The sequence below is a fragment of the Linepithema humile genome, chromosome 4, assembly GCF_040581485.1.
Source record: "Linepithema humile isolate Giens D197 chromosome 4, Lhum_UNIL_v1.0, whole genome shotgun sequence".
NCBI lineage: Eukaryota > Metazoa > Arthropoda > Insecta > Hymenoptera > Formicidae > Linepithema > Linepithema humile.
Window position 1 is genome coordinate 29773729 of NC_090131.1, and position 22422 is coordinate 29796150.

General features: G+C 47.7%; 1 protein-coding gene across 2 annotated transcripts in view; it reads left to right on the plus strand.

Annotated features, from left to right (window-relative positions):
* futsch overlaps positions 1-21290 on the plus strand; it is a 48450-nt gene extending 27160 nt beyond the window's left edge. For both annotated transcript variants that reach the window (XM_067352892.1, XM_012365003.2), the window contains 2 exons: positions 74-15224; positions 16521-21290. In XM_067352892.1, the coding sequence (XP_067208993.1) occupies positions 74-15224; positions 16521-16690 (15321 nt within the window). In that variant the 3' untranslated portion in view covers positions 16691-21290. The remainder of the gene's footprint in view (positions 1-73; positions 15225-16520) is intronic.
* Positions 21291-22422: the final 1132 nt, after the last annotated feature.

Sequence of the window (22422 nt, forward strand, 5' to 3'; positions counted from 1 at the left end):
TACATTTTTTTAACCACCTTCGCTGGTTACGACAAAATAAAATAAGTATGTGAATATTTTGTGTGTAATGCAGGAAAGAAGACAATCAAATTCACCTGATGGCGACAAAGACATCGATCCTCTCATTCTCAATCTCACCGATATTGGTCAAGAGATGGTGTTGAATCTTCGGCACATTAATCTCCGTGCTCATCCGTGCTACAGAGATCCCGATCCGATTAATCTCTACCACAAGGTGGGCCACGGCACCCTGGATATGTACGTTCTCAGTCCGAGTAAGGACAGCCGCGAAGTGCGTGAGTTCTTGGCGAAGTGGCACACGTCGGACTCGAAACTGTTCGCCGGCTCCCACAAGAAGGACACGAACAATCTGACATTTCCGATTCAGAATCTCGTGTCGATATGCGCGCTTCTGGTTTGGCAGCCAGCCAATCCCGAGGATAATATCACGCGAATTCTCTTCCCCGGCAGCACGCCGCAGCACAAGATTTTCGAAGGTTTCGAGCGACTGAAGCATCTGGATTTCTTGAAGCATCCGGTATGTTCGGCGAAAACACTATCACCGTCGACGTCCTTGGCGACACTCAGGGACAAACCTGCTAAGCAGAAATTCAGCCTTATCGAGAAGGAGCCAAGGAAAATCTCGGAATTGAAAAAGGAAAAGAGAGAGCCATCGGAGCCGAAATCCATTAAAGCTGGGGACGAGACTGTGTCTAAAACTCCTCAGTCGACGCCGATTATCCCTACGAGCAAACCTAAAGCCGAGATAAAGACGAAGAAAGTCGCGGAAAACAAGAAGATCGAGACCGATGCGAAGGAGAGTAAGAAGATCGAGAAGGAACTGAAAGAGGTAAAGAAGGAGCCAAAGAAGGAAGCGGTCAAAACGGAGAAGCCCGAAAAGGACGATATCAAAAAGACTGATCTAATCAAACCGGAATCCGAGAAGACTGCACTCAAGGAACCTAAAGAACCTAAGGAACCTAAGCCGAAACCAGAGCCGAAGAAGAAAGAAGCGAAGGAGAGTAAGACTGCGGTGAAACCAGAAGTGAAGAAAAGCGAAACAGTTTCGAGACCGAAGAGAGTGAAGCCTCCCGGTACGGAGAAGAAAGACTCCGTGAAATCCTCGCCGACTACGCCGAAGAAGACTCTGAATGGCGCCGCCACGAAGACGGAAATATCGAAAGTCGTGTCGAAGGCGAAACCGGCGGCTAAGGCTGCTCCTAGTCTGCCGGCGAAGAGCGCTAAGGAGGCGAACAACAGGAAGGTGGTGGAGCAGAAGAAATCCGAAGTCGAGAAATCCGCCGTGAAAGACACCGCGGCGCCCGCCGTCAAGGCAAAGCCTAAGCCGATAGACAGGAAACCGATTAGTCGTCGCGCGAAGCCGATCAGCCCGAGCAAGGCTCGTTTGCCGGGCAGTCCGGCGAAATCGACTCGCAGCACGCCGACTACGTCCGTAAAATCGGACAAGGACGGCGTTATACGCAAAGTGAAGGGCGACAAAGGCACCACCGACTCGTCCACGGTCTCTACTCCGTCTGGCATAGAGCCCGAGGTTGTAAAACCGATCGACAAGAGTTTAATCGAGCAATCCGAGGACATTTCACTGGATTCTATAGAAAGTAAAGTGCTGGCAGATCTCAAGGAGGAGCGAGAAGTCGTCGAGGAAATCGAAGCCGTTTTACAAAAGGCGGAAAGAATCGAGGAGATTCGTAAGGACGATCGCTTCGAGGCGGATGATGAAATTACTGCCGAAGCCACCGATAAGAAGGAAGAGGATATCACGGAGGAAGATGTCACCGCCGAAATTGAGGATGCGCCCAAGAAGGAAAGTTCTAGAAAAGAAAGCCAGGAATTGACCGAAGAGGACGAGTATCTCATCGTGGAGAAAGAGGAGATCTACACCGAGGATTCCGCTCAAAGCGGCGAGGGCGAACAGAAGCATGTACTCGACGAGGCCGAATCGGAGAAGGCAAAGATCTTGAAAGACGTGGAGGAGAAGGGTGAAAAGGAGGAGCCTGAGGAAAAGGGAAAAGATGAAACTCCGGAAAAGAAGGTCGAGAAAGTTGCGCATAAAGACGAGGAGCCGGCTAAAATATCTCTGGAACACAAGGAACAATTGCAGGAGGAAGTAAAAGAGATAATAGCCTCCGCGGCTGAAATCGTGCAGAAAGTCGAAGAGAAGGAGGACTCGGGTAAAAAGGACAGCGAGGACATTACGAAGGAACCGTCCAGCCTGAGCCCGGACAAATTAGACTCGTCGGAGAAAAAGACCACCGATACAGACATGAAACCGGATGTCGATCAGAAGGAGCAGGTCCTCGAGAAAATGGAAGAATCTCAGGAGAGAATCTCGACGATAGAATCGGGGGCGACCACCACCGCGCCGACTTTACCCGAGGACGAGCGAATACCGTTGGACGAAATAAAAGAGGACATCGATGAGAAACACGTGATCGAAGAGGTGAAGGAGAAGGATTCCCCCGCGAAGCCGGAAGAGGAGGAAATTCCGGAAACCGTTCCCGTGCCGGCCAAGCCGGAAGTCAAGGTATTTGATGTTCGTCAGGCGATGCAAAGCCTGCAAAGGGACATCGTTAAAACACCCGACGAAGTCGCCGATCTTCCAGTTCACGAGGAAGTCGATCCTAAGCTCTACAGGATGGAAGATTTTGAGAAAGGAAAGGAGGAGAAACCGTCACCGACTCCGCAGGAGGTTAAAGAGCCGCCCACACCGCCGGTGAAGGAGCAGAAGGGTGTCTTCAGCTTTTTCGGCAAGGTGGCGGATAAATTCGAGAAAGGCATCGACAAGTTGACGAAAAAATCGAAGAAAGACGGCGAGAAGGACTCTGATGACAAATCTTCGAAATCTAGCTCTCCGAAGGAAGTAAAGTTGCTCGAGAAAACCGTCTTGGAGGAGGTTGATATGGAGAAAATGTTCCCGAAAGTCGGCAAATCCGACAAACCTGACGCATTCGAAGAGGCGAAACCAATAATCGCTAACGTGAAGGTCGCTGCTATTAAAGAAACCTCGGCGTTTATACAAGGTGAAATAGTGGACGCGCAGAGACAAAGCGTGCCGGATATCGAAGAGAAGCTTTCGCCTGGCAAATTGGAAGAAATTAAACAAGTGGAGGCTGAAATCAAAGAAGCGACGGATAAATCGCCGCCGAAATCAATCGAAGATAAGGAAATCGCGAAGAAGAAACTTTTGGACGAAGAGGATATCGGAGAGGAGGCGGAAGAGGTGAAAGCGCTCCTGGAGGAAGCCTCGAAGAAGTTTAAAACCGTGAAAGATAGTTTAAGAGATTCACTCGAGTCTTTGGAGGAGAAAATTAAGGAGGAAGAAATTGCCAAAATATTACAGGAAGTGCCGTCTTCCTCGAAAGACGCGATAAAGGATACTTTGGAAGGAGTGGTCGAAAAGTTAGAAGTGATAAAGCCACATCTGTCGCCCGACATAGTAAAGGAGCCGGAGAAAGTTAAGTTCGCCATACCAAAGGATGAGGAATTTGAAGAGGAATACGAAGAGCAGCTAGAAGGACCTTACAGAGACATGAAGGAGGGAATCAGAGATGTCGGAGAAGTTCTCGCTGGCACTGCCGGAATCATTCTCGACGACAAGCCGAAGGATGTGGTGGAAATCGTGAAGAAAGTCGCCGAGGTTCTCAGAGAGGACGATTTTCTTTCCGGGGAAACATTGTTTGGCCAAGAGGGGGAGATTTCGTCAGCTGAGAGAAAGCCATCGATACCGAGCGAGAAAGTATCTCCGGAAAAAGCCACCGCATCAGATGAAAAGGAATCTAAACTCTCTGAGGAGGACGTTGTGGTGCCGACAAAGGTCGGCATCACTGAGGAATTTCCAGTTCAAGAAGAAGTCGAGGATCTTATTGAGAAACTCGACAGGCCGTCGACGTTGTATCAGAAACCTGGTGCTGTCGAGATAAAAGAGGAACCTTGCATAAAAGTGGTGAAGGATAAGACGGATGCAACGTCGCCTAAGAAAGATGCGGCGAGGGATATGATAGACGCTCAGAAAATTTGTTCGGAGATGCTAAAAGATGATCAGCATATTTGCGATCAGCATAAAAAACCGACCGATATCGATATATCTCAGGTGGACGTGATGCAGGCTGGCATCGAAAGTGTATGCGTGAAGCAAGTGGCGAAACGGCCGTCACTCGAGGAGATCGAGCAACCCGTAATAAGCTTCGAGCAAAAGGTTTCGCCGGCGAAGGCGGAAATAGTGATGGTGACGCCCGGCTCTACGCCGACCTCGCCGAAATTCGCGTCGGACAAGCTGTACGATGAAGAATTAGAAATTAGTCTTCAGAACGCTCCCAAGTTGCCGGAGGACGTCGAGCAGGTTCTCAGCAAGGAAGCACCGGTCGAGGAGATCATCGAGGAACTGATTATAACGAAAAAGAAGAAGATCACTATCGAAATAATCGAGTATATCACCGTAGTAAAGCGCATCCCGAGGGAGCGCGTGATTTACATTATCGAGGAGATTATCGTGAAAAAGAATCTGTCTAGAGAAGACGTGGTGGATGATCCTGAAGTTCTGAAGGTGAAGGAGTCTATCACGCCCGAGAAAAGAATGGAGGTTGAAGAGTACATTGTTAACGAGTACATCGTGAAGGGTAAACGAATTACTATCGAGGTCGTCGACGAGATCTCGATTAAAAAAGTCGTGCCCAAGAAGATCGTCGTGGAAATCATCGAAGAGATTATCGTGAAGAAAAAGATCGCCAGAAACATGGTACTGGACGTTCCCGAGAACGTGCTGTCGGAAATAATTAAAGAGGAATCGCCGGAGGAATCGCCGGAAGAGTCCGTGGAAGAGCAGATAACGCCGAGAATAGACATAACAACAAAGCGCGAATCGACTACTGAAATTCCAAGCGCACCGATCGAAGTGGAAGAATCGATCGCGCCTCAACAGCAAACGGAGATTGAAAATTTAATCGTGAATGAATACATTATCAAAGGCAGAAAGCTCACCACGTCTGCAATCGACGAAATCTCTACTACAAAGACTGTGCCTAAACAAATTCTCATTGAAATTATCGAGGAAATTATTATTAGAAAGAAAATTCCCAGAAACGCAGTACTCGACATTGCCGAGGACGAAACCTTAACGACGGCCGAGGTTGAAGAGCAGAAGGAAGCACCAAAGGCAGAAGATGAGAAACGAAAGTCGGTCACTGAAGTTCCTAGCGCGGAAATTCCGGAAACGGAAGAGCCGGTGACTCCGCAAAAGAGAGCGGAAGTTGAAGAATACATTGTTAACGAATACATTACTAAAGGAGATAGCATTAATATTCAAAAACTCGAAGAAATCTGTAATAAAAAGAAGGTGCCTAAGAGAATCATTATTGAGATTATCGAAGAAATTATTGTTAAGAGGAAAATACCAAGATCTAAAGTACTTAGCGTGCCTGAAGCAGAATTATCGCGCATAATCAAGGAGGAGGAGACCCTCGAACCGGAAATTTCGACTGAGAAGAGAAAGTCAGTCGCTCAAATTTCCAGTCCTGATAAAGAGAAGGATAAAGGAGCTGCTGAAGAAGAGGATGTCGAGGAGGAAGTGGACGGTTTCGTCAGTATACCTAGAAGAATTTCCGATGAGAAGGTCGACGCGCAAAAGAAAGCGGATGTTTCGCCTACAGCTGCGAAGGAACACGAGAAAGATGTGAACGATGATTTCGAAGCTGTCGAACAGGAATATAAAGTACGCGACATTCCAGTCACGTCTCCTGAAAAGGCGGATGAAATGCGGGAGAAAGAGGAAGCCGAAGAAGGCGCGGACGACACCACGAGCGATGTGATCGAGGCGGACGAGAAGTTCGTGCAAGAAACGAAAGAAAAAATTGGAAAGGAAGAGCCGCCGGTCGCGAAAGATATTAAAACTATCGACGAAAAGCGAGAGCCTGAAGAACCGGAGACGTCTGAGGTATCGGAAATTGTTGATACCATCGAAAAATACTTGGACGAAGCTAAGGAAAAGACAGACGATACTCTTCCAAAGGACACCATCGTGAAATCCGTGTCACCGGATGAAGTAAAAAAAATCGAGCCCGTGATCAAAGAAAAAATCGACGAACCACAATTAACGAAGGAGGACAAATCAAAATCAACAACTCCAATTAAAGACGAAACGTTGGAAGGTGCTGAGATTTCCACCGAAGAAGTTCCCGAAAAAGTTGCAACCGAAGTAAAGCCGGAAACAAAACTCGCAGATGCAACAGGCTTTGCAAGTCCTCAAGAAATACCTGACGAAGCTTTGCGTAAAAAGAGGAGCATTTCGAAAGAGCCAGAAGACGAAATATCGAAGGCGAAGGACGAATCACTTGTCGATGTCGCTGAGCCTTCAGAAAAGATTGCAGACGAAGAATTATCAACAGACAAGCCTTTAAAAGTTGACGACGTCGGCACTGTGAAAAGAATGCTGGTCACAGCAAGCAGCGAGGACGGCAGGGAGGAAACGGAAATTTGTCCAACCGGCAGCATAACTTTCATGAAGATCGTCACCCCAGACGATTCTCTTAAGGATGTGTCAGTAAAAACCACACCGGATAAGGATTCCTTACTCGACAAGGAATCGTTGCGTTCCGGTGCGAGCACTCCCGAGAAGGACAGCATTTCCGAGAAATCGGTGCCCGAAGGTAAAGACAAGACCACTCCCGAAGATAGTCTGGAAAAATCACCCCTTGGCACTCGCGATTCTCAGGATCTCGAAGACAGTTTGGAGAAATCGGAACCGCGTAAACCAAAGGAGAAAATGGACGATATCGCAAAGCCGAAATCTCCCGCGGAGAAAGAAGATTTAGAAATATCAGATAAAATTGCGACTGAAACAGACAAATCAAAGTCGCCCGAGAAACAAGAGGAACCGATTGCCGAGCCGTTGAAATCCGATGAGAAGGATACCGCGGTGGAATCAATCGAAAAACCAAAACTTCCAATCGAGAAGGCGCTTCCGGAATCTGAACACGAGAAAGCCGCCGCTGTTCCGAAAACGCCGGAGTCGCTTCGTTCAGAAGATGTTTCACCGGCCGAAACGATTTTCTCCAAGTCTCCCACGGATAAACCTGAAATGTATTTCGCAAAGGCACCTATTAGCGAGGAGGACGTTGAGGAAGTCTCCGGAAAATCGCCCGAGCAGGTTGCGGACAAAAAGTTACCGGCGCCAACGGAGAGAGAAGAAATTTTGGATGCTGCTCCGACAGAGAAATCAAGATCGCCGAGCATAAGCGGTGAAAAGCCTGAAGAGAGGGACGCGTCAGGCACACCCAGTGAGAAATCCGAGGAGAAAGAGCCGTCCGTGCGTTCGAAATCCCCTAGTATCGCAGGCGAGCTAGCCGAAGACAAAGTACGGTCTCCGAGTATTGCCAGTGTGAAGGCGGAGGAATTAAAACTGACTGAACCGGAAGGTAAAATCGAAGGAGAAAAATCCAGGTCGTCCAGCATAACGATGGAGAAACTTCCCGAAGACATCGTTAGCGATAAACGTCATAGTATAATAGGAGAAGAAATTATCGAACCAGTCGAGAAAAAATCAAGATCTCCTAGTATTGCCAGCGACAAAGGAGAAAAGGAAGATAAAATCGATAAATCCAGATCACCGAGCATTATTAGCGAACCGATTGATAAAGAAATTTTGGAACGAAGGAAGTCTTCTGTCGCCGTTGTCGATGAAATTGATGAAGGAAAGGCAGCTGAGAAATCACGCTCGCCTAGTATCGCGGATAAAATAAGCGACGATAAAATAAAATTAGGAGATGAAGCTGCCGCGGAACTAGAGAAGCCGGAAGAGAAGGAAGAATCGGCGGATAAATCTAAATCTCCGAGTATCGCTAGTGAGAAATCTGAGCAGGATATTAAATCTCTCGATAAATCCAGTGTTTTAAGTGATAAAGCCGAGAGTGGAGAAACCGATAAGCCCAAGTCGCCTAGTGCCGTTGAAAAAGAAGCGATAAGCGAGAAATCGCCTATTGTGGAAAGCGAACATGACGATGAAAAGGGACCAATTGATGAAACTAGATCTCCGAGCGCGATCAGCGATAAATCCGACGAGAGGAAGGAGGCCGATCGTTCGAAGTCACCGAGTACAGCCGCGGACAAGCCAGACCTTCAGGATGTAACGGAGCGTTATTTAGAGAAACCGAAATCTCCTATTTTTGATAGGCCAGAATCGCCTAAAGCTATTGATAAGACTGAAGAACCACAAGATAAAGATAGATCTCCCAGTGTAGCTAGTGATAAATCAGATAGCAAGAAAGTAAGCGACCGTTCTAGATCGCCAAGTATTTCCATAGAGAAAGTAGATTCCAAAGTTGTGGACCTATCAATCGAGAGATCCCGATCGCCCAGCGTCGCGAGCGTTAAGGACGATAAACTGGAACAGGTATCGCGATCTCCGTCGGATATTCCTGACAAGAGTAAGTCGCCGAGTCCAGTCGAGCAGAAAGTAGATATTGGAGAGAAAGAAAAGTCAAGATCTCCGAGCATCGCCGGGGAGCCGCACGTGTCGGAGGAAAGGAAGAAGTCTCCAAGTCCTGTCGGAGAGAAGGCAGACAGTCTCACGCAAGTCTCGCCGATCGACAAGTCGAGATCATCCAGCATTACAAGTGTGACGGATATCCAGAAGGAATCGGCGGATCGTTCGAAATCGCCCAGCATTGCCGACGAGAAACCGGAAGCGTCGATAGAAAAATCCAGATCTCCGAGTGTGGCCAGCACTGAGCAGAAGGAATCGGCTGATCGTTCCAAGCCTTCGAGTATCATTGGAGAAAAACCCGACATTAAAGATGTTTTGGAACCGCCTGTGGACAGATCCAGATCTTCTAGCGTTGCCAGCACTGCGGAGGAAAAGAAGGAATCGGCGGATCGTTCGAAATCGCCCAGCATTGCCGACGAGAAACCGGAAGCGTCGATAGAAAAATCCAGATCTCCGAGTGCGGCCAGCACTGAGCAGAAGGAATCGGCTGATCGTTCCAAGCCTTCGAGTATCATTGGAGAAAAACCCGACATTAAAGATGTTTTGGAACCGCCTGTGGACAGATCCAGATCTTCTAGCGTTGCCAGCGCTGCGGAGGAAAAGAAGGAATCGGCGGATCGTTCGAAATCGCCCAGCATTGCCGACGAGAAACCGGAAGCGTCGATAGAAAAATCCAGATCTCCGAGTGCGGCCAGCACTGAGCAGAAGGAACCGGCTGATCGTTCCAAGCCTTCGAGTATCATTGGAGAAAAACCCGACATTAAAGATGTTTTGGAACCGCCTGTGGACAGATCCAGATCTTCTAGCGTTGCCAGCGCTGCGGAGGAAAAGAAGGAACCGTCTGATCGTTCGAAATCGCCCAGCATTGCCGACGAGAAACCGGAAGCGTCGATAGAAAAATCCAGATCTCCGAGTGCGGCCAGCACTGAGCAGAAGGAATCGGCTGATCGTTCCAAGCCTTCGAGTATCATTGGAGAAAAACCCGACATTAAAGATGTTTTGGAACCGCCTGTGGACAGATCCAGATCTTCTAGCGTTGCCAGCACTGCGGAGGAAAAGAAGGAATCGGCGGATCGTTCGAAATCGCCCAGCATTGCCGACGAGAAACCGGAAGCGTCGATAGAAAAATCCAGATCTCCGAGTGCGGCCAGCACTGAGCAGAAGGAACCGGCTGATCGTTCCAAGCCTTCGAGTATCATTGGAGAAAAACCCGACATTAAAGATGTTTTGGAACCGCCTGTGGACAGATCCAGATCTTCTAGCGTTGCCAGCGCTGCGGAGGAAAAGAAGGAACCGTCTGATCGTTCGAAATCGCCGAGCGTTGCCGGAGAGAAACCGGACTTGAAGGACGTTGCGGAACGGCCGGATGAAAAATCAAGATCGCCCAGTGTGATGAGCGTCGCGAGTGATTTGAAGGAACCTGCAGATCGATCGAAATCGCCGAGCGTTGCCGGAGAGAAACCGGACTTGAAGGACGTTGCGGAACGGCCGGATGAAAAATCAAGATCGCCCAGTGTGATAAGCATCGCGAGTGATTTGAAGGAACCTGCAGATCGATCGAAATCGCCGAGCATTGCCGGAGAGAAACCAGATGAAAAGGACGCTTTGGAACCGACGACGGACAAGTCCAGATCTGCCAGTGTTGCAAGTATTACGGGCGAGCAAAAAGAGACCGATCGTTCTAAATCACCAAGCGTTGCTGGCGAGAAACCGGATTTGAAGGACGTTACGGAGCAGCAGACTGAAAAATCACCGAGTACTTTAAGCGTCGCCGGAGAACAAGAAAAGCTCGCGGACGAACAGAAGAGCGCTAGTACCGATATTAAACAAGAACCGATAGGGAGAAGCAAATCACCGAGTATAGCGAGTGAAAAATCGGATGGCAAGAAGTCGGCCGGTGATTCGAAGTCGTCGAGCATCGCCGGAGAGAAAGCCGATTTGGCGGACGTCGCGGAACAGCCGACGGATAAATCGAAACCATCGACAGTCTCGGACAAGAAAGAGGAACTCGAGAGAAGCAAATCGCCGAGCGCGACCAGCGACAAGTCCGAAGAGGCGAAGTCGGCAATTAGTTCCAAGCCATCGAGTGTCGCGGGAGATACGGCGGATTTGAAAGACGTATTGGAGCCGCCGGGTGACAAATCTAGATCAGCCAGCGTGACAAGCGCGACGACAGATCAAAAGGAACCAATTGAGAAGGCGACGTCACCCACAATTTCGCAGGAGAGGAGCAAATCTCCGAGTGTGGCGAGTGAAAAGTCGGATGATAAGAAATCTGTCGATAGCTCGAGAGCAACCAGTGTTACGGAGGAAAAAGCGGATCTCAAGGACGTGATAGAATTGCCAGCTGATAAATCCAGATCGTCTAGCGTCGCGAGCGAGAAAGCGGAAGCAATTGGGAAATCGATCTCACCTACCGCGCTTGACAAATTAGAACCACCTGTTGATCAAAGCAAATCTTCGGCAGTTCCCGATAAATTGGATATAAAGCCAGATGATGTTATATCGCACGACAAATCGCGATCCCCGAGCATTGTTCTTGATAAACCGATGGAAGACGATAGGCAGCCGACAGAAGAAATAGACATCGATGGATTAAAAACATTCGATGCAACCGGCGAGTCGGGTTTGCCCGATAAAACAAGATCGTTGAGCATTATCAGCGACAAGACGGAACCGAAATCGCCGTCTGACGCCTCAAAGTCGCCGAGTTCGGTCGACGATCAGAAAGACAAATCAAGATCGTCTAGCGTGGCCAGCGAGAAGCTCGATGACGTCGATACGAAGATTTCGCCATCGGAAGCGAAGGAACGATCGATCTCGCCAAGTTTGGATGTCGGGAAAACTTCGAAGGACGGATCCGCCAAATCGTCGCGCGCCAGTTCGCCGGAGGACAAGCTCGCGGCGGACAGATCGCGTTCGCAGAGCGTGTTCGATACCGGGGAGAAAACTCCGGCCAGCGGATCGAGAACGGCCAGTTTATTCGACGAAAAGCCGCCGGAGCAAATAGTCCCTCAAGAGAAGGACGAGCATAAGGATTTGCCGAGGAAGAAAAGTTCCGTAACTTCTCCCGAGGCGATTCAGAGGGAGATGCAGAAGATTCGCGAGAAACGATTTGCCGATTTCGAGGAGCCTGACGCTGTGGAGCCGAGCAAGATAGAGAAGTCGGACGACGAGGAGGAAGGCGTCGTGAAGGTGACAGCCGAGAAAAGAGCGGAGATCGAAAAGTACATTCTGGAGGAATATATCGTGAGGAAAAGAAAGATCAGTTTGGTGGTGATCGAAAAATTGGTTATGATGTATTCGGTGCCTCAGTTTATAGTGATGGAAATAATAGAAGACATTATCAGCCGGCAAAATATACCTAGAAATACGGTTCTCGACTTCCTCGACGATTTAAAAGAGAAGAGTCCGGATGTCGCCGAAGCGAAAGAGAAATCCGTTGTGCCGACCGGTGTGGATTTAGGAGGAATCGCTTTTGCTCAAGAGCATCTTCAGGGCCACGCGAAGCCAAGCGGCGTGAGGGGCGAAAGCCCAGACGGCAAGGTGTCTCCCGCAGGTAGCGATCGACGCGACAGAGACGGGAGAGCGCTTTCCGCCAGCCCGAGCCCGGAGCCGATTCCTTCCGATAAATCGACTCAGGACAGCCCGGCTCGATCGGAGCCGCATATAGACGAAGAGATTTTGATATCGGAAGAGAAGCGGGTGGAAACCGAGAAGCTGCTGGAGGAGGAGTACATAAAGAAGGGCAGAAAGATCACGGAGGTGATTCTCGAGGAGATAATTATCAGGACTTCCCTGCCCAGATACATTATTTTGGAAATCGTGGAGGAGATTATATTAAAGAGAAAGATCCCGCGGGAATCCGTGATCGACCTGGAAATTTACCAGGAGGAGGAACCGGAGGAAGATTACGACAAGGCGATGTATCGCTTCGACAGAGTGGCGGACGGCGGAACGGCGGACTACGAAATGACGCGTGGCGCCAGGAAACCTTCGGTGGAGTACGGAATGGAGTATTCGCCGTCGGGCGAGCGGCAGGAGGACAAGTCCGCCGATTACCCGATAGGCTACGAGAGCCAGTTCCATAAGGCCTTCGTTGGCGGAATGACGGAAATGCGGACGACGCATATAACGACGCTCTCCGGAAAGTCAACGCCGGAGTTCACCTCGCCGGAATCCGGAGTCGAATCTGCTGACAAAGCATCCGGCAAGCTGCCGGAGCATCCTTTGACCACGACGCACATCACGAAAACCGACCCGCATGACTTGAAAACAATTCAACCCATGCAAACTGTCACGATCCTGAGAGAGAGCAAAATCGGAGAACCTGCGGACGAACCGGAAGAAACTGCGGAGGAAGGAGAACAATCTACAGATGATATTATTGTGGTTAAAAAGATAGTCAAACGCGAGGTTGAAGAGGAAGAACCTGAGAAGGTGGCAAAGGAATCGGTTATCGAAGACGTTTCGGAATCAAAGCACGAGACAGCCGAACCGCAAGAGCAGCCGGAAGTGCTTGCCAAGGAAATTAAACGACCGAGTGTCCAACAGGATGAGCCCGAAGCGATTACTAAAATCATTAAGCGAGAAATCGTGGAGCACGACGAGCCCGAAGTGATCACCAAAGTCGTGAAACGCGAGATCATCGAGCAGGACGAGCCGGAAATTATTACAAAGGTGATCAGACGTGAGATCGTCGTTCCCGACGAGGAAGTGGACGATTCCAACGAAGATACCGGCGAATACGTGAAGACGATCACAACGAAAACAACAAGAACGATTGTGACGGAGGAGTTGCCGGACGCCGAACTGTCGCAGACCGATCCTTCGAAAATTTACACAGATCCGACTTCAGGCACGACGTACAGAGTCGTGAGCGACGACGGCGCGTCTGACGCAACGGCCAGCGCCGACGTGAAGCGCATCGTGACGACAGTGACGACGATCACCGGTCCGGACGGCAAAATCACGACGAAGAAAGACGTGACCGAGAGCACCGACACTGTCGACAGCGAGGAGTTGTTGGAGAAATTGATCGATTCCGGCAAGATCACGGCGGAAACCACCAAGTCCGCGGAGAAAATTATCAAAGAAACAATCACGACCGTGACGTCGGGCACCTCGACGCCGGACGTGAAAGCCTTCTACGATTCCGGGAAATCGACGCCCGATTTGAAGCACGAGGAGAAAGTCGAGCCCGCGGGAAAAGAGCGCTTGAGCGCGGAGAAGCTCGAGCACTCGGTGTCTCCGTTGGTGCGAGATTTGATGTCCGACGATAAGAGCTACTCGGGCAAGTCCTCGCCGGACATATCGCTGCCCAAGGACATCGTTTTCAGCGGCTCGACCGGAAAATCCACGCCGGAAGTGCCCATGTCGCCGTTGATCAGAGACGGCGCCGCGATTCAGCATCATTTGTCATCGGGAAGATCGACGCCCGACAGACGGTCCGACGGTCGCTCGTCGACGGGCACGCCGGAAGGATTTAGATCCGGCGAAATGATACGCACCACCATTACGACCACGAAGACGATCTCTGACGAGGGTGAGATAGTGACGACCACCAAAGAGGTCACGGAGACGACGAATGAGAAGGGCGAGACCGTCGTTTTGGCGGAGAAAACCGACGTGAAGGTGGACGAACGCGGGCCGGGCAAGGATTCGGCGGAGAGCGCGATCAGCAGCATCATCAGCAGCATAAAATCCTCGGAGCAGCAGCGCGGCGGCAGCGCGGGCTCCGACGACGAGCCGCCCGGCTCGCCCCTTTCTTCCACCTCGCAAGCGGGATACGAGAAGGAGGAAGAGAGGCAGGTCGAGTTTTCGGCGGCTGCGATGAGCGGCAGCTTCTACGGCGAACTGCCGGCTGTGCCGCCGCAGATCTCCGCGATGAAGACTTTCCACGGGGAGACCGGCATGCAGAAGAGCGGCGGCGATCCCGCTCACAGCCGATTCATGGTCGAAAAGGAGTTCGCTGGCGGTTACGGCGAGAAGCCGGACGCGAAGAAATACGTCGACGAGGCCGATCTGGACTTCGACAAGGCTTTGATGGAGCACAAGGAAATGAAGGAGGCGAGCGGCGCCTTCAGCGGCGGTATTACGCCGAGATATACGAACGGCAGTCTTCGACACGAGACGGGTGCCACGCAGGAACGTCCGTCGTCTTCCTTCCGGGATGACGCTAAGGACGATTCGAAGAGCGACTCGAAGAAGGATCCCCTGGAGGGATGGGGATCCCCTCTCGGCTTGCCATCTCCCAAGCCACCCAGGAAATTCAACCTGAAGAGTCCTGTTCAACCACAACCGTCATGCTCGAGCGAGACGACTGCCGATACCTTGAATTTCGATCTTGTGAAAGATTGGGGAGAACCTCTTAGATTGCCGTCGCCCGCGCCGGTGACCAACGAAGTTTCAAATAAAGGAGCACCTAGCACACCGAAGAAGGAACGAAAGCAAGCGAAGAAGATCCAGTCGGAGAATATAAAGAATAAAAAACGCTCGGAGAGTCCTGGCAAGAATGAAAAGAAAATGAAAGACTCGAAGAATAAAATACAGCCGGTCTACATGGACTTGGCGTACGTGCCACATCACGGAAATTCTTATTACACTTCCTTGGAATTTTTCAAGAGAGTGCGAGCGAGATATTATGTCTTCAGCGGCACAGAACCTAGCCGAGAGGTTTACGATGCTTTACTGGAAGCTAAAAAGACTTGGGAAGACAAAGAACTTGGTAAATTTATTAAGAATATGTGTTAAGAACATTAAGTAAATATTAATAAACAAGAATTACGTATATATATATATATATATATACTTTTAACACTCTGCGACTTGATACAAAAATTTTTCTCACTAAATTTATAGTATCAAAAAGTTACATTTTACTTACAAAATGCGTTTTTTTAAATTTTGCTATGATTTATTTTGCCCGAGTTACACGACTTTGAAGCTAAATCTGTATTTTCTGCGCTAATGCCGATGATAAACGTTATTTTTCACAAAATGTAGAGTTGGCTTCAAAATCGCGTAACTTGGATAAAAAAAACATAGCAAAATTTAAAAAAACACATTGTGTAGGTAAGATGTTGTAGTCTTTGATATTTGTCACAAATTTTGCGAGAAAAATTTTTTTATCAAGCTACAGAGTATTAAAAGTACTCTGTTCTTCTTTCGAACTCAGGACTGTAAAAATAAAAAAATTTTAAAAACAGATCACGGCATGTGAAAGTACAAGTGTCAAGCTTTAAAATGCTTTTTTAATTTTTGATCTACGATGATTTTTCGCCGAGTTGCAGCGATTTGAATATTGATCGATTTTAAGCGTCTGAACGTCTCGACACGGCGGAGCAGTGCGACCGAGAATGGCTGACTGCGCGCCATTAATACGCTGCCGCAGTACAATGGCGCGTACTCAGCTGTTCTCAGCCGCATTGCTCCGCCGTGTCGAGACGTTCAGACGCTTAAAATTGACCAATTTTCAAATCGCTGCAACTCGGCGAAAAATCATCGTAGATCAAAAATTAAAAAAGCATTTTAAAGCTTGAAACTTGTACTTTCACATGCCGTAGGCCGTTTTTAAAAATTTATTATTTTTACAATTCTAAGCTTGAAGGAAGAACACAGTATTTTCAATATTCTGTAACCTAATAAAAAAATTTTTTTTTGTAAAATTGACAAGTGTCAGAAACCACAACATTTTACCTACACAACACGTTTTTCAATGATTTGTTACGATTATTTTGTTCGAGTTATGCAACTTTAAAGTCAATCAATACATTTTGTGAAAAATAACGTTTATCATTAGCGTATAAAATACAAGTTTATCTTTATAGTTGTGTAACTCGGCTAAAATAATCATAGCAAAATTAGAAAAAGAAACACGTATTGTAGATATAATGTTTTAATATTTAACATTTGTCATAAATTTTGCGAGAAAAATTTTCTTATTGAGTTGCAGAGTGTTGCACAAGCCTAAAGAATTTTTTCAATTTATTCTCAAAAATTTGCTATGTTTTTTTTTTTTCAGAGGTAACCATGATACCGACGTACGACACTGACACCCTGGGTTATTGGGTCGCCGACAATGAAGAGGCGCTCGCAGCAAACCACATAGACTTATCGCCGTCCGCGTCTCGGTGCACTATCAATCTCCAGGATCACGAGACTAGTTGCAGTGCCTACAGGCTCGAGTTCTAGGGATTGGCAGCCTGCTCAGCCGTAATAGTCGAGTTCTGAGCGGCGTCCGGAACGCGTCATCATTCCGTTTTTTGGACCCATTCCTATAGAAATACAAAAGAAAAAAAAAAAAAAGAGGAAAACGCCGAGCGCAGGCCGACCTACCGTCCCGTCAGGCGATCCCTGACCTTCTTTCTAGAAGACAAACGGCTTTTCGAATTTTTGAGATTCTCTCGCGGTTATAGCTCTGCGGCCTATCAGGATCGTGGAAATTCTATTCAATAATCTTGGAAATTGTCCCGAGGAAGCAGGACCGACCTTCGATCGTGCAGTTCTCAAATCGAGATGTTTAATCTAAGTTAAGATGTTCCCCCGTATTCTTTCGCGAGGAGACGGCGCGGGCGACGAGAAGGGAGAAAGAGATCACAAGGGTTTTCCCTTACACGGATACAAGGTATAAATTAATTAATTACTTACTTTTAAGAAGCCGATTATTGATAGAGAGAATCCCACATTCGATTAATTCGCACTGTGACAACAGTGGCGTCCGTCGGGTATCCTTGGTCTAACGGATATTTGTATTTCTACACTTTGCACCGTTTTGCCCGTAGCGCGCTGATACCGTGTGTAATATCTTATCAATCACTGCTCAAGTTATAAAAAACGATTCGTTCTCACGAAGGTTTCACGTTCAAGCGAAGAGGGAGATGACGATCGCGAATCGACGACGATCCGGAAGTGCCGCGGCCTGGGACAATCCTGTACGCTAGTTTACCGAATAAAATTGAGACTTTTAGAATATTCCAATTCCCGACTCGCGATCCGCACAGCGGGTTCGAAAAGTCGCAGCGGCATCCTTCTTGCCCCGCCCTCTCCTCGATCAGCAGATTAAAGTAAAACTTTTAATATCTCTGACACAGCTGCCGCTTCAAGAGCACCGCGTAGTATTCAGTGTATTCAGTTAAAAAGAAAAAAAAAGAAAAAAAAGAAAACGAGAGAAGGATATCACGAGAGAAACATCTTACCTTGAAAGACATATTTGCGAACGGGACGAGGCGCGCGTTCGCGATGGACGCGCGCGCGCGCGCGACGATATGAGGAGGATCCGCCGATGGATCGTCGTCTTTAACGTGAGACACCGCGAGATATGCCCGAGGAGAGAACGTTTACCTCCGAAACATTGTCCTTCGTTGTTAACAGTCCCCCTTTCTCATCGTAAATGTCTATTCGTGCGTAGGTAAAACGGCTAAATTCCATCGGGAAGCACTAGGATAGGAATTATCTGTGTCGTGTTTCTATATCGTAGAGAATAGAGATTACGGGAGCGATGGTACGCGGGCAGACTTTTCCGTCTGCTTTGCCACTGAGATCCGCGTAGGCGAGCGCGAGCCGAATTCGGACGAGAACGGCGCGGCGACGAAGAGAAGACCTGGCGAGCGTTTCGTTACTGCGATGGAAGGGCGATAATGACACATCTCGAGACGTCCATCCAACGGACGATCGTCCGTCTTCGATGTTTTTTTAACGAGGATACCCCCTGTGTTTCCTGAGGTTTGCGACGCGGACGGGACTTCGGAAAACATTGGTCGCGGTGGCGAGTTTTCAGAAGCATCACCTTTCCCGCGAGACTTTGCGACGATGATGATTTCGACGTTGACGTCGTTTTCGCGGGAGAAACGAGCGCTGAGAGCAAACGTGACCGAGTCACTGCGTCGCGCAAACAAGTTTGCAACCCGTCCGCGTAAGACGGGCGGAAGTTGCGAGATTTTGCAACTTCGTTCGAAGTTTCTCCAATTCCAGTGATGCCTAAAAAAAACCTTCTGAGCGAAGGAAGAACTGTCTGGCGAAGAGTGATCTGTCGAAGAAAGTTCTGCGAACGCGGAACGAAGAGTGATGGAGAAAACTCGGCTGACAGGCGGCACGAAAGAAGGATCGCTGGATGCTTAAGGATGAATTAGCGGACGGACGGAAGCGGAATCTCCGCCGCAGCGATAAAGTCGCGTCATCGTCCGCGCAATGACAGATCAAACGTATCTGTTGCGCGAGTGGAGTCTCGTAAAACTCGGGGAAATGATTTGCCCCGAACGACTGTCTCGCCCGACCACTGTTTTCTGAGGTGTTGGCGAGATCGTTCACCTCGAAGAAAACCGATTGTTACCTCTGGAATAGATATCCGCTCCCGGACGGACTTGGCTGTACGTCTCTGGCGAACTTGAAGTTAACGAAGTCCACTCGGGGAGTCGATTAAAGTCGATGAAACTTTTTGTACTTAACTTTCTCTGAACTAGGACGTTTCATTGCAAAAGTCGAAGCGTGTCAAACTGGCGAAACGGTGAGCACATCGACGGACGACTGATTAACGCGGAGGAGAAGAACGTATCGAACATCGCGCTTATTCGACCCTCACTACATGGGACATGATCATTTTCAGCAAGCTGATGACAGGCCTCCCATCTATTTTTACCTAAGCAGCGAGAGCGTGAATGAGCGTTTAATGTCCCGACGCAGAGGCATGCGTTTACGAACGAGTCTCTGTGAAGATGTCGATGTTAAGTCCCGCCCGAACAGCGCGAAAGTCCGCGACGTGTGAAAGACGCTGGACACTTGCGCTGTCCTGAGTGTCCTATTTTCTGTTGCTTCTCTTTCGAGAGATTGAGAAAGAGAGAGAGAGAGAGAGAGAGAAACCAGATTGTACCAAGTATCTCGATTCTAAACGTTCGCGTAATTGTACCTTAAGAAATCCATCTGTAACGCCGATCCTGCGTGCGTATCCCTAGATCGCACTCTGACGTCATGTCAAGTCGCTTGTGTCGCCCTTACATTTGACTCGAAATCAAAACGCGTTGGTTGAAACTCGACGCGAAAGTAACAACTACGATTTAGGGACATGGCAGAAGCACGTACGCAGAGGATATTGATTCAGAAACAGAGAACATGCGGTCGGGAGAGAAGAATCGATACAGAAAGAGAAAGAGAGAGAGAGAGACAAGTGCGATTAAGCGCGATACCGAACTGTAACTTATAGAGGACACCTTTGCTCATTATTCTCGCGAGATCCATGGACGAAAGTAATATTTATCGCAAAAATAGATTTTTTATTCGTATACACAGCTGAAGCACGGAGGCTGTTCCGTTGTCGGGTTTTAAGGACTGCACACGCAAAAGTTGGAAAGAAGCTCTCTCAATTGACGCCTGAGAATTGAAGAACGCCTAAAGGACACGATTTTGCACGATTCTATCTGAAAGTTTTAGGACATTTTTGCGACGCGCGTATTGTACGGTCGGATTGAAACATAGTCCAGCGACCACGAATGGATCTCGCCGAATGAAAGTCGGAGAAAGCTCTCCTCTATACGAGACACATTCGTGCCTACACGAAAATGATGGTGCTCGATTAGACCGATCGTTTACGGTGGCATTAAGGTATGGTGGTATCGAGGCGTGCGATCGGGAGAGGTTGATGAAAACGATTTGTCTTGTCGCTGCAATCGACACGCGATAGCGCGACCTTCGGGTCCGATTTCTATAGATTAGTGCGTAAGTTTTTTACCGCCTCTAAGTCACACATGATTTTGTTCCGATCGCGCGGAATTTATTTTCTCACACACATACACGTACGTACGCAAACAAACAAACACACACACACACACACAAACACACACACACATGTGTCACTCATTACTCATTTGTCATTCGTGTGATTATTTATTGTTCATCCTTCGTTCGCGTGATCATTATATATCGCATTCACTAGGCGCAGAAGCGCGTTTATTCGATGAGAATTGGTTGTCGAAAAAGTCTCCGAGAGACCGATTATGTCCGTTTTAGTTTCCAGCGGAGTCATGCGCGACTGAGATTTTATTTCGCCGATCGACGAAAGGGACAAGAAAAATAAACGAAAAAAAGATTTTATAATGGAAAAAAAAAAAAAAAAAAAAATAGCGAAGAGGGAAACGTACGTGACATCGAGAAGCAGAGACGAAAACGATCGATATTGTTATAAATACGATTATTACCATACCGATTACTTTTAATGACTATTATGCTTGTTATCATTGCAATTAATATTATTATGCTATTATTATTGTGACTACTATTAATATTATTACATATTCCGATTACGTTCGCGAGAGTGGGTCATTATCATCATCATCATTGTTCTCTTTCCATCAGTAGAAAAGTTTTTATAATGCTTATCGATACCTCTCTTGATACGTATGACAGCGAGTTATTGACGTGCAAGGAAAAAGAGATCTAAGAGAGAAGAGGAAAAAGAGGAAAAAGAGAGAAAGAGAGAGAAAAAAGAGAAAGAGAGAGAGAGAGAGAGAGAGAGAGAGAGGTGATGACGATGAAGTATGTACCTATGTATTTATGTATTATTTATTGACAAGTAATATAATGACCAGTTATCTAGGTAGGATGTTAAAATTATAAAATTCAATTTAACGAAACAAAATAAATTAATGAACTATTAAATGAAGCTATTGTCGATCGATGATGAAGTGCGCAGGATAGATAAAATAAACGATGAGTTTATTGGAGTAATTTAAATAAAAAGTATAAAATAATAAAAAAAAAAAAAGAACAAATAAGAAATTAGGAACGAGCTTTCACTGAAACAGATTAGCGGGATAAAATATGAGGGAAGAAAAAAGTATATATATATATATATTATATATATAGATATCTATATAATATATGAACGCGAAGTACGTAAGAGAGAGAGAGAGAAAGGGAGTATAAGAGAGCGCGAGAGAGAGAGAGAGTCAGAGAGAAAGATGCAAAAGAGAGAAAGCGGGAGAGAACGAGGGATGTGAAAAACGTGAGCCCTTCGACACCTATACGAACCCCTAAATCGCGGTGCTCGACGCGTGTGAGAACAGTGATATCGGTGATTTCTTTGTCGAAGAACAATCAACAATATTATTCATTTGGAATTGTGAAATTGTCGGTCGTTTCGTGCGAGGGAGGAAAGCGATTCTCGTTCTCGTTTCTTTTTTCTGATTCGCATTTCTCGATCACTTCTTAAATCCACCGGACGGACGGCCCCGGTGATCAGCAAAATCAAAACAGGCACCTTTCCTCCGCCGGAAATTCTCTCGCCAGAAACTCTAGTCGGAAATTTCGTTTCCCAATGTAGAAAGAGATAGAGAAAGAGAGATTTGTCTAGTCACGTCCGGTCGAGAATTTCGTTGTCGCGCAACGAGAGACTTCGCGCGTACCCGAGATAGCGCGAGATCCACGAGGACGTTGGAAGAACGTCCGGCAAACGCTCGTAAGTTCAATAATTTGTTCTTTTCGGGCGTTGTTCGGGCATCTTCTGAAATCTCGGCGTCGTGTCTGGGTTCCCGCGCGATCACACGATCGCGGTTCTCACCCGTCGCAACGCATCGGCGCGTCGCGTTTTTTCGAATAACGAATTAAAAAACTTACTGTGGAGTGTTCATGGTGCTATGATTATTATTATTATAGAAATAACAATGTTATGCTATATGATAAAAATGATAATATAATAAATATACACTATACCTTAGAATCTTCGCCTGTGTGTCTCACGCGTCTTGATTTTCTCCTCGTCGATCGACCGTAGATCCCGATTCGATATGTTTTGCACGAGGATCGAAACCGACGTAATCTCGCTGCGTTCCGGGGTTTCAATGCGGCACACGTGCGAAAGTAATCTCCGCGTGTCGCGCGATCGGTTACATCTATACGGTGTCAAGAGTGGAAAATTCATCGAAAATTACGCCGGT